General features: G+C 38.8%; 1 protein-coding gene across 7 annotated transcripts in view; it reads right to left on the bottom strand.

Moving 5' to 3' along the window:
• ATP9B (ATPase phospholipid transporting 9B (putative)) overlaps window positions 1-12,615 on the bottom strand; it is a 259,916-nt gene that overhangs the window by 164,455 nt on the left and 82,846 nt on the right. For 5 of the 7 annotated variants that reach the window (XM_004386907.3, XM_012558598.2, XM_023741215.1 and 2 more), the window contains 2 exons: window positions 9,768-9,826; window positions 487-538 (listed from right to left, as the gene is read on the bottom strand). In XM_004386907.3, the coding sequence (XP_004386964.1) occupies window positions 487-538; window positions 9,768-9,826 (111 nt within the window). The remainder of the gene's footprint in view (window positions 1-486; window positions 539-9,767; window positions 9,827-12,615) is intronic. The other 2 variants (XM_023741212.1, XM_023741216.1) reach the window with 1 other exon arrangement.

Raw genomic sequence — 12,615 nt, 5'->3', positions numbered from 1 at the left:
CTTCAACACACCACTTTCGGTGAAGGACAGAACACCCAGAAAGAAGCTCAACTAAGACACGGAAGAGCTAAATGCTACAATCAACCAACTTGATCTCTCAGACGTATACCGAACACTCCACCCAACAGCAGCCAAGTATACTTTCTTTTCCAATGCACATGGTACATTCTCCAGAATACACCACATATTAGGCCATAAAGCAAGCCTTAACAAAATCCAAAGCATCGAAATATGTATTATAAAGCATCTTTTCTGACCATAAAGCCATAAAAGTAGAAATCAACAACAGAAAAAACAAGGAAAAAAAAAACAAACACTTGGAAACTAAAATAACAGTTAAATGTGATTCTGAAATTAATGAATTCAATATGTGCATATTATCAAAGAAAAAATTTTATAAGCCTAGATTTTATTCTTGTCTTTCAAAATGAAAATTAAGCTGCCAAAATACCAAATCATCGCCAACAGTTAAAAAAAGAAAAATACCTGCTTTTTCTGAAGTCCTAAGAAATACCATGTCTGATGGAATTCTTTGATTCTGCAAAAAATATAAAATATATATTAACACAATTCCATTCCAAAGTAGAAAGAGCTAGTAACAGCAATTAAGGTAATAATTAAATTTTATGCTGAAGTAATTAGCATGTACCATCTGTAAATCAAAAATTATCATTTTAATTCGTATTTTAGTTGTACCTCTAAGATTTTTCCCCATTAGAGAACCATATAAATGGCATTTACTGATAACTTAAAAAGTGCTTCATTCAGAAATATGTTAAATGCTGCCATTTCTGTGCCTCTGTTGTACCTTGACACATACGTATAATACAGCAGCTACTGCCCTATAAGAAAACGTCTCCGTATTAGACTAAATGACCCAGTAAAGTAAGGCTAGTGTTCTCTGCTTTCTTAAGCCATGGAATGCCTACCATAATATAGAGAACGCACATCATAAACTAAACACTTAGCAACTGCTGAATAAATGAATAAATGTACCACTGAACAAACAAACAAAACACAAATATGAGGAGGTACCCTGTTATGAGGCAAAACGGAAAAATCATTATTACTAAAAGTTCTATCAATTGGGAAAACTGTTTCAACCTATAGAAAAGACGCATAATTTAACACTGCTTCATACTGATTTCATGAAATATGTACACTTTTTGAGATGTAAGTAAAGGTTTATATATACATGATGAAAACATGGATTACTTGTTAGTCGACAATATAAACACGCTAAGTTATTAAGCCTGAAAAAAGATACGTTGTAGGATAAAGCTATCTTCTACCATAAAGTAAGAATGGCCAGTTAGGACCTAAAGGACTCTTGGGTCAAGCAAAAAAATCACAATGAAAACTTGAAAATATTTTAAACTGAATGGTAATAAAAACTCAAAATACCAAAATCTGTGGAACATAGCCAAAGTCATGCTAAGAGAGAAATATACAGCTTTAAAGGCATACACTAGGTAATCTGCTATTTCTTTCTGCCTGTTGCAACATTTTTCCTGTCTTTGTCTTGGCATGGCTTTCTTCAGGTTTATTAAGCCAAGGTTAATTCAGCTTGTTGTTATCTGTATGTTTCTTTATTTGGTCAAATTTCAGATTTCAGCCACTATTTCTTCAAATATTTTTTCAGCACCAATCAGTTATTTTTGTTGAGAGAATCCACAAAATCACTGGGAAAAAACAAAATTGCAGGTGTAAAGTTTTAGTGGTTGCCCTGCAGATTTGGCCATGTCTCGCCAGCTTTGCATCCACTGAGTTCATGGCATATTTCTTACACGTAAATATGAGAAGTGTATGGGGGTGTGCAGTTGAACTGAGAATACTGCCTTTCCCCATTGCAGTGCTGCTGGAGGCACTTCACAGCTGGCACACTTAGCCTGCCAACTAACAGCTAAAACCCAACTGGTGTTCTGAAGCTGCCCAAGAACTTCAGAACTACTCTAAATAAATTCAATCCTAGGACCACCAATGAGATTTAGGTAATCTCCAGGACAGCTCTTAGCCTATGTGATAATAAGATTTGTTTCTGACTTGTCTCCTATAAGTGTAGATGTTATCTTTGCCCTCATACATCAAAATTATGCCTTAATCACCTTGAAACTGAATCCAGAGACTACAAATTCTTAAGGCAGAACCTGTACACTGAAAATGTTTTTTTGTTTTATCAGGGACTCATATTTGGGAATACTGAGACCTGTCACATGACCCAGAGACTGAGCAGGTCTCTCCCAATCACCAAAGAAGGCCACTGGCTTCCTAACCACCACTGAGATCACCAACCAAGATAAAGCGCCAGGATGTGCCTCTGTCAGAATTCGACACAAAAGTTCTGAAATGTCACCTATCATACCACTTTGAAGGCTAAAATACCAGTCTTTCACCTGAGATATGTGTGGGAACTGGAATGTTCGAGAAGTTTACATTAAAAGTTTACATTAAAAAGGAAAAAAAAAAAAAAGCCAAAAGCAAAACAAATAAATATCTACCCTCAATGAAAAACCTTCCTAAATGTTTTAACCTTTCAAAAACGGGTACTTCCTGTTATACTTAAGTAGAAAGTGAAAGGGGTCACTGCCCTATGTCTCTGAATTACTGCCCTGTGTCTCTGAATTACTGTGCTAAGTTGTCATGGAAATGTGGTCGTGAAACCAAGGTTTACACTATATCCTAAGCCAATATATTTCAAACTGTGGATCACTTTCCCAAAAGAAGGACAGTGAAATCAATGTAGTTGGCTGCAACTGATTTTTTTTACATTAAAAAGGATAAAGTAGGATAGGATAGGCCATGTATATACTTTATTTTATCCTCTCTCTGAGATTAATCGTATCAATTATGTCGTGTACTTTTACTTTTTATTTGAGAATTCTAGCAACATTTAGCACTAACAAGAAAAGTTACTTATTCCTCCTTTATTTATAAGGCCATATTTCTAGTTAGAAATTCATATTTATGAGAGAGAGAGCTCGATTTATGGAACTTTTGTTTTAGCTGCATATATCTGCATGTACTGGCTCCTGATATAAAATGTAGTTCTTATTGTGCAATTTTAAAAGTTTAAATGCCACTGCCTTAGGCTGCACTAAAAAGAGAGAACAGGTAATAATAATAATAAGGAAAACCACTGTTCGTAATGTAACAGGAATACTTATAAAATGTTATATCAGTTGTAGCCTTAATAGGATGCACCACTCAACTTTCTCATCTCACTTCTAAATAAGGCAGAAACATTACATGCTTAGAAACCAATTGAGATGGAAAGGAAATGCTGGAAACAAGAGTTAAGGGATCTTATACAGAACTACATTTTAGAAAAAGTATTGCCAAGGATACAGCATAAAGGAAAGCAGTAGAAGCAGAACATTACATGAGGTGTACTTAATTCTCTTCTGCCTACTTCTATTTCCGTACCTTCATTTTAAACTTTAGGCCTATTCTTTTCTGATGGCTCTTATTAAATCGCATTATCTCAGAAAAATAAGATAAAGAAAATGTTCTTCCTTCCCCTAGCTACAGGAAAAGCAGACTTCTTCATGAAGCTAGTTCTGATCAAGTACTGAATTGAGAGCATTCACAACAGGGCCAATCTTCAGCTCCTACATGTCAATGTCCAGTGAAGACACTCAATGAAAATGTATCATCCTGTTCTGTTTTCGGTTCTGAGTTCTCTTTTAAAGCACTAGAACTTCAGAGATTGGTGCTATATCCTGTAAAATATAACCTTCACCTTCTAAAAGTCTCTAAGTTGACATGTTTGTCCGAAAGTTTAAACACTTTTAAGGTTTCTCTGTTACGCCAGAAGAGGATCTTTAGAATTACTTCTCCCTACAAGCACAAAGGTATAATATAACCCTTGACATCAAATGAATTTTTATTGGAACTAATAGTTTGAGAGGCCTTATCTCATTTAAATTAACACCTAGAATAATCTAGAATATTGCGATATTATGCAAGTAACTGTATGTTATATGGTTTACATCACTTAATGCTTACTTTTTAACAAAAGCTTCTGTGGAAAAACTGAAAAATAATGAACTGTTATGAACAGTTAACTCTAAAAAGTCAAGTCCTTAATATTGGGTCTAAACCAGAAAAGCTGAAAATCAAGGTTTTCCAACTGAGACACACTTACTGAAAATATATTAAGCACGTAGAAGTTAATTAACCTAAAGGAAGTAGATCTAAGAATAATTTTATTGCTCAACACTAGTATCAAACATTAAATACATATAAGTAACAGACACATAAGGAAATAGACTTCATGATTCGTTGCAGTATTCATTTATTCAATAAAATATTTGAGTACTCATACTATCTCAGGCTACAAAATTAAAATTAAAAAAAAAAAGTCTCATTAAAAAACCTGAATAATTAGTAAGAATTAGCAAACAGTTAACGAGTTCACATCACTCCCTTGCTTAAAATCTCATATACAGGCTTGCCGACTCAGAAGATAAAATCTCAGGATGAGACTCTTTAATATGCTAAGCATAACATATAAAAGCCTGCAATTATCTAGGAAGCCATTACCCTAAACAGTCTTCGAAATACCAACTCTACTCCGGCCACGTAAGACAGTTTCGAATTCCCTAAATGAGTCACACTTTGTACTGCTACCAACACCTTCTCCTGAAATGATGTTTTCAGGTGAAAACATCCTTTTACCTTAAATGACCTCCTTCTCCTTTTTAATTTATTATGTCATATTTAAAATGTAACAAAAGGTACACAAAATAACACAAACACCAAAACACCAAACATAGAGCTTATGATATAAAACACCAAGAGAGCAATGGCCCCTCACATACCCCCACCCCGTCCCAGAGTAACTCCTAGTCTAAATCTCACGTTCATTTCCTTGCGTATCTTCAGTTGTATTGTACGTGCACTCATTGCTAATGATACTGCTTTGCATACCTGAAGTTTCATATAAACACTATTATACTGTGAACATCCTTCTGCAACTAACCAACTCTCTTCCATGAATCTGAGTCCTTCAGGTTTTTCCACATTGAGGAATACAGCTTAGTTTGTTTCAGTCACTATTTAGTACTTCGATGTCAGATTTTTTTCCTAGTTTACTTAACTGTTATCTGTTGATGAATATTTTGATCATTTCTAATTTTTCACTACTACAAACAATGCTGCAAAGAACCTCCTGCAAAGTGTGGGAGAGAGCCTCTAGAACAGTGTTGGCAGGCTCCTGTAACACGTAACATTTTGCAGGCCACACAGTCTCCGCCACACATGGTCTCTGTCACATACTCTTCTTTCTTTGCTTGTTTAACAATCATCCTAGGCTCACAGACCCACATGAAAATGGGCCACAGGATATATTTGGACCACGGGCCATAGTTTGCCAACCACTCTCTAGACTGTATTCTATTAAGTGAACTTGTGAAGTCAAATGGTGCGTATACGACTGAAGCATTTCTGGAAATTGCCACTTGCTTTCCATTCCCACAGACAAAGGGTGCGTGACATCCCCCTGGTAGCATCCTCTATGGGGTGAAATGGTTTCGCACTGATTCAGCTTGTGTTCCCCCTGATGACTGGGTGGGGAGCCACCTTCCACTGGGGCTGGCGTTCAGGTTCCCTCTTTCGCAAAGGGGCCATCCATATCCTCTGTCCACTTTTCTTACCGAGTTACAAAGCTCTGACATATTCTGGACGCTTATCACGTGTAAGTTGCATGCACTTCTAGTGTATTCTTTCAGTCTGTGACTGTCTTTTCACTTTCAGATCTCTATTAAAGTACAGAGGTTTTTATCTGAATAGAAATCAAATACAATTATCTTCTTCATGGTTTGGGGTCCAAAGTCATGTTTAAAACATGCCTCGCTATGCCAAAGTTTATAAAGATATTCTCTAACATTTTCTCCGAAATCTTAGATTTTGCATTTTTACGTTTAGGTCATTGCACAGGAATGAGTTTTGTGCGTGGTGTCCATATGATGAATACATGGTCCGAGCAGCAATGGTGCAGACATTCCTCACTGATATGGAAGGCCAGCTCTATCATCACTTCCTATTCCTAAGAGACCACTCTGACTACTCTCTAGGAAAGCAATCACAGGAAGACAAGATGGAAGCAGGGAGAGAGCCAGGAAGCTCCTGCAGGGCCCTGGAGAAGCTGAGTCACATCCTCCAAACAAACCCCTAGGGTCGTTGAAGAACAACCACTGACGGCCCCTCCTACTAATTTTAGTCGTGGTCTAGGTCATCAGCATGTAGTTTTAACCACTCGGTATTTTTTATATGGTACGTCATTTCCCAGTGTGAGTCTAGGCAACTGAAGGGCTGATGGCATGCTGCGCTTCAGTGTATGGCAGAGTGCTGAGCAGGTGGTAACTACCTCATGCCTGCCAATCTCCTCATCAGTGGACGCAACTTTCAATTTGGCAGTTCTGCCCACCAGTGTACAAGTATATGCAAGGAGATGTTTCTTTAGGACAGGGGTGAAGCTGAGAAGCAGTTCAGACCCAGATCCATCCACCTTGAAACCCACTTGCACTCGTTCCACCACTCCATGTTTTGCTCATCTCCTTTACGTTCTAGAACCATCCACATCTAGAGCATGCTACAAAGCTGATGAGCATTTTTCCTTTAAGTAGCCATAAAATGGTTTTCTTCTAAATATCCATAAAGTGGATATCAATGTACTAACTTAATTCCATGTTAAAACATAGAATTAAAAAAAGTATCTGACAACATAAAGTCCACCACCATGAAAATATTCAAACATGAATGTCTAACTAGAAATATGGTTTTACAAATAAAGGAGAAATAACTTTTTTTGTCAGGCTAAAGATACACAGAATTCTCAAATAAAAAGTAAAAGGAGAAAGCCATTTGCTATAAAATCTTTGTTATTTCCTTATAAGGGTTAGGTAAATTGGTAAGACAAAAATCTTTTATCACTACAAAAACCACAAAAATGAATTTACTACTTAAAAGTTTACTAATTCACAGAATTATTGGAAATTATGTCTCAAGCCTTTGGTAAGTAAAACATGGAAGTTTTTATATGAAAATAGATGATAAATCGACAATATAAAAAAAATTAATCAGGTTGGGGTGTAGCAACATCTCCTAAAGGTTCATGAAAATATCTCAGAAGCCCTTCCTCTAACTCTGCTACCAAAACTTTTAATTTTTATTTTACAGTAAGGTTGTGAGGTTTTATCTCCCAAGGGATATTGTTATTAGCTGCTGTCAAGTTAGTTTCAACTCACGGTGACCCCATGTGTGCAGAGCAGAACTGCTCCATGGGGTTTTCACGGCTGTGACCTTTCAGAAGCAGGTCACCAGGCCTGTCTTCTGAGGCACCTCTGGGTGGAAGGGCTAACACCACATAAAAGGTAGAGTGCATCAGGAAATGATGACAAGGGAACTAACTGAGGTACTCTGCCTTCACTGCACACCATGTACAACACTAACCTCCTCTCTCTGGGGTACTACCCACAGCATGCCGCCCACCAGAAAACAGAAATGACAAGGAAAAACAAAGATGTGCAACCACTATGTCAAACAGAACTCAGCCTGGACATCTACTAGGCGTGCTTCACTAATCCATCTCTTTCTAACTGAAAAGAAAACGCCTGTGGGGACAGATGAGAAGCCGAGGGGACGGAAGAACAGAGATCTGGGTTGGTGTCGTGCACATCCATCTACAGGGCTGGAGAGTGAGGTACCCAAACCATGGGAAGGACTGATTCAAGAGTTGCAGATGGGAAGGCTACAGAGAAATAAGAAGGTGAGCGCACAGCTACATCAAACTCAGCAGTGAAGGTAAGAAAACGACTGAGGAGAGGAAAGAAGGAAATAGAGATGAAGAATGAGATAAACAGTGATCACCTGATGCACAAAGACGGATTCTATGCCAATCTTCAAGCCCCGAAAGTCGAAAAGTGAGAAAACTTTCAAAAGTAAAAACGACTTCCAAGGTTAGGTTGCAAATGAACTGCCACCTCCACCTGGCTGACCCTCTCTCCTTCATCTGCATCTGCCACCCTCTCACCAGCTCACTCAGATGAAGTCTCAGCCCAGCTGTGTGTCCTGAAGAGGCTCATGTGGCTGAACTGAGGGCAGCCTCGGTCAACAGCTCCTGGAACCAAGCAAGGCCCTTAGTCCAACGAATGCCGAACCCTGCCAATCATGTGTGTGTGTCTGGCATCAGATCCTGGGGGGACTCAAGGAAATCCAGCCACACTGCCACCACAATTGCAGTTCTGAGAGACACCTGAACAGAGGATCCAACTACGCTGCACCAGACTCCTGACCTACAGAGACTGTGAGGCGATAAAGAATGGCTCGGCAACCTCTCTTCTAGAATTTATCCTACAGACATGTGCAGGCACACATACAAGGGTGCCCCATGGGCATTGTTACAACAGCATAAAATGTAACACTGGATGAAAAGCGTGGTACCCAAGGCACCAGTATAAACCAACACTAACTAAAACTAAGTATCAGTATACTAACTTAATTCCATATTATTTTATATGCTATATTATTTCTCAGAGTGAGTCTAGGCAACTGGAGGGCAGACGGCACGTCCACTTAGGTGCACAGCAGAGTATTCTCTGAGTATGGATCATGGTAATGAAATGGATTAAGGAAATGTCAGGCATTTAGAGGAGGACTTCTGTGGCAAGGGCTCGGGCTGGGCACATCCCTGTGTGGCGTCAGGGGCACCAGGGACTTGTGACCTGCTCTGTAGGGACCTTCAGAGAAACTTGTCATTTGAAAGGAATAAAAGTGGCCCTAAAGCCTTAAAAAAAAGAAAAAAGCGAAAAGGACATTAAAGAAAAGAGTGTAGCTAGCCAACAACATCCTTCCTTGGACAGACAGCTGGTGTGCTAGTGCCTTGCAAACAGGAGACTCACACTATGTGTTACGTCCACCTCACCTGTAAGGGAGGGGTGCCAACAGGAGCTCTCCACACCTAAACGTGAACCCTGCCACAGACCACACCACACACTCAGCCTGCCAGGATGTCCGCAGTCCTGGTGACCTCCGTTCACCCCAACGTGAACCTCATCGCAGACTACACCACACACTCAGCCTGCCAAGACGTCCACAGCCCTGATAACCTCCGTCTACACAAATATTAACCTTACCACAGACCACACCACATACTCAGCCTGCAGCCACAGCCACAGTCCTAGTGACCTCTGTCCACCCCACCGTGAACCTCACGCAGACCACACCACACACTCGGCCTGCTAGGTGTCCACACCCTGGTGACCCCCGCCTCTGGGTCTCTCATGGCTCCTTCCTGCACCGACCTAAACTCTTCCTTTTTAACACACAGGATCTTTTAGTTCCACTCACTGTTCGCTCTGAGGTTTAAACCATCTAAGAATTAATACCCCAAAATTATGCACCACACAGCTATCTGTTCAAAGAAAGCTCTGGAAAATAAAACAGATCCTAGCGCAAATAGGTTCTAACTATTAGAATTCTTTGGTCAAATGAAATATTTGACAGTGCAACATAAAGCAATTAACACAATTCTTATTTCAGACAAAATATGACTTCACCTACAGACACTGAAATGTACCTTAGCAAAACAGACGGAATATACAAAAATCTAGATTTGTCTTCAGTATCTATAATCCTTATGCAAGAGTGTTAAAATTTTAAATACATGTCTCCAACAGTTTCCTTCAGATTCACAAGTTACTTGCAATCAGGCTAAATGTTAATAACTGGCATATATAGGTTCTAAAATATATTAAAAATGCATCAACCTTTTCCACTATGATGAGGTCTCCAACTTGTATGTCTGAACTCTTAACTTGCACTTTACCTTAAAAAAAAGAAGAAGTATAATCAACTTAAGAAAACATTAGCACACCAGATTTTAACTTTCAATTGATAATAATTACTTTAGAAATAACTTTGGGGAAGAAAAATACTCCAGAAATTTCTCTATTCTCTATTCTTAAACTTTCAAAATAAACATTTTAGATAGACATGTTCACTAATAATTTATTTCTTACAGTAGATTACCAAGTACAGATAATTAACTATTCCTCCAATTAAAAAAAAAAGACACAGAGAAAGAATTCCTTTATGTTAATTAAAAAGAGGATTTCATTGTCTCCGTTGAGTCAGCAAATGATAAAAAATATCATTAAGTAGGATAATGATGACTGAAACTGAATAACAAAGATGTAAAAATCCATTAAAATTCATACTGTGAATGGCATTGATTGGCACATAACTGACCAAAGAAAGAAAGAAAGCAAATTATATATAAAATCACCCTTGCTAGTAGCTTTACAGATGCAGGTAACGACTGAAAACTTATATGATACTTCAATGAAAATGCAAGTATTTAAATGTAGTATTATTTTTTCTTAAAAATATTCTACTTAATTTATTGTCAGGTACACACTCAGGACGTCATACATTATTGGCCTTTTAGTTTTTCATAAAATAGTTAATAGTGAACATTACCAAGTAAGGTAACAACTAACTCTCTCTCTCTGAACTATTTCAATTATAACTGCCCATGAAATCCTTATTTCAGCAATAAATGTTCCCTGCCACCATGCTTCAAAAGTATAAGAGCTTAAGTGTTTTTTCCTCATAGAATAAAAGCATTCACCTGACTCACTCGCATGAACCTAGCTGCCTGGCCCCTCAGAAGAAAGATCAAAAAGTGATTCCAAGAACTACTCACTCCTATGCCAAAGCTTCTTGAGCATAAATGCTTCCCATCACCCTCACGGCCGCTCATTATCTTTTGCCTATATAAACAGCATATACTACTAACTGGTCTCCATTAGTATCACCTCCCTAATGCAATCTGAATACCAAATGAAGTAGCTGAAAAAACTAAGAGATTATGTTTTACCTCCACCCAAAAACCTCTATCATTTGCCAATTATTCAGAAGACAATTAAAATTTTTATCACTACATACAAGTCCTTCGCAAGTGATCCCAAATTGACTTTTATGCCCTATCTACTGCCCATATTTCCTTCCGTCCTGCCCTACCTTCACCAAGCACCTTACCCTGCAAGCTACAGCTCTATGCTTAATCTTACAAACTCCCTGCACTTGCTGCTACTTTTTTTTTCCTTTAATTGTGCTTTAAGTGAAAGTTTACAGTTCAAGTCAGTTTCTCATATAAAAATTTATACACACATAGCTGCTCTCCCTATAATGTGACAGCACACTCCTCATTTCCGCCCCGGATTTCCCACATCCATTCAACCAGCTCTTGTCCCTTTTTGCCTTCTCATCTCGCCTCCGGACAGGAGCTGTCCATTTAGTCTCATGTATCTACTTATGCCAAGAAGCACACACTTCACGAGTATTATTTTATGTCTCTTAGTCCAGTCTAATCTTTGTCTGAAGAGTTGGCCTCAGGAATGGTTTCAGTTCTGGGCCAACAGAGAGACTGAGAGCCATGTCTTCTGGGGTCCCTCCAGTCTCAGTCACACCATTAAGTCTGGTTTTTTTACTACAATTTGAGTTCTCCACCCCACTCTTCTCCTGCTCCATCAGGGACTCTCTGTTGTGTTCCCTGTCAGGGTGGTCACTAGTGGTAGCCAGGCACCATCTAGTTCTTCTTCTGGTCTCAGGCTGATGAAGCCTCTGGTTTATGTGGCCCCTTCTGTCTCTTGGGCTAATATTTTCCTTTTTGTCTTTGGTTTTCTTCACTCTCCTTTGTTCCAGGTGGGTTGGGACCAACTGATGCATCTTAGATGGCAGCTTGCTAGCTTTTAAGACCCAGACGCCACACACCAAAGAGGGATGCAAACATCTCTTAATAAACTTTGTTATACCAATTGACCTAGATGTCCCTTGAAACCATGGTCCCCAGACCTCCGCCCTTGCTACTCTGTCCCTCGAAGTGTTTGGTTGTATTCAGGAAACTTCTTAGCTTTCCGTTTAGACCAGTTGTGCTGACTTTCCCTGTATTGTGTGTTATCCTTTCCTTCACCTAAGATAATTCTTGTTTACTATCTAGTTAGTCAGTACCCATCTCCCTCCCTCCCCACCCTCATAACCATCAAATAATGTTTTCTTCTGTGTTTAAACCATTTCTTCAGCTCTTATAATAGTGGTCTCATACAATATTTGACCTTTTGCAACTGACTAACTTCACTCAGCATAATGCCTTCCAGATTCCTTCATGTTATGAGATGTTTCGCAGATTGTTCATTGTTCTTTATCACTGCGTAGTATTCCATTGTGTGAATATACCATAATTTGTTTATCCATTCATCCGTTGATGGGCACCTAGGTTGTTTCCATCTTTTTGCTATGGTGAACAGTGCTGCAATGAACATGGGTATCTATGTATCTATTTGTATGACGATCTTATTTCTCTAGGATATATTCCAAGGACTGGGATTGCTGGATCGTATGGTACTTCTATTTCCAACTTTTTAAGGAGGGGCCAAATCAATTTCCAAAGTGGTTGTACCATTTTACATTCCTACCAGCAGTGCGGAGGTGTTCCAGTCTCTCCACAACCTCTACAACATTTATTATTTTGTATTTTTTGGATTAATGCTAGCCTTGTTGGGGTGAGATGGTATCTCATTGTAGTTTTGATTTGCATTTCTCTAATGGCTAATC

Source organism: Trichechus manatus, unplaced genomic scaffold, assembly GCF_000243295.1.
Source record: "Trichechus manatus latirostris isolate Lorelei unplaced genomic scaffold, TriManLat1.0 scaffold00176, whole genome shotgun sequence".
NCBI lineage: Eukaryota > Metazoa > Chordata > Mammalia > Sirenia > Trichechidae > Trichechus > Trichechus manatus.
This window is presented reverse-complemented; position numbering and strand designations above follow the sequence as displayed.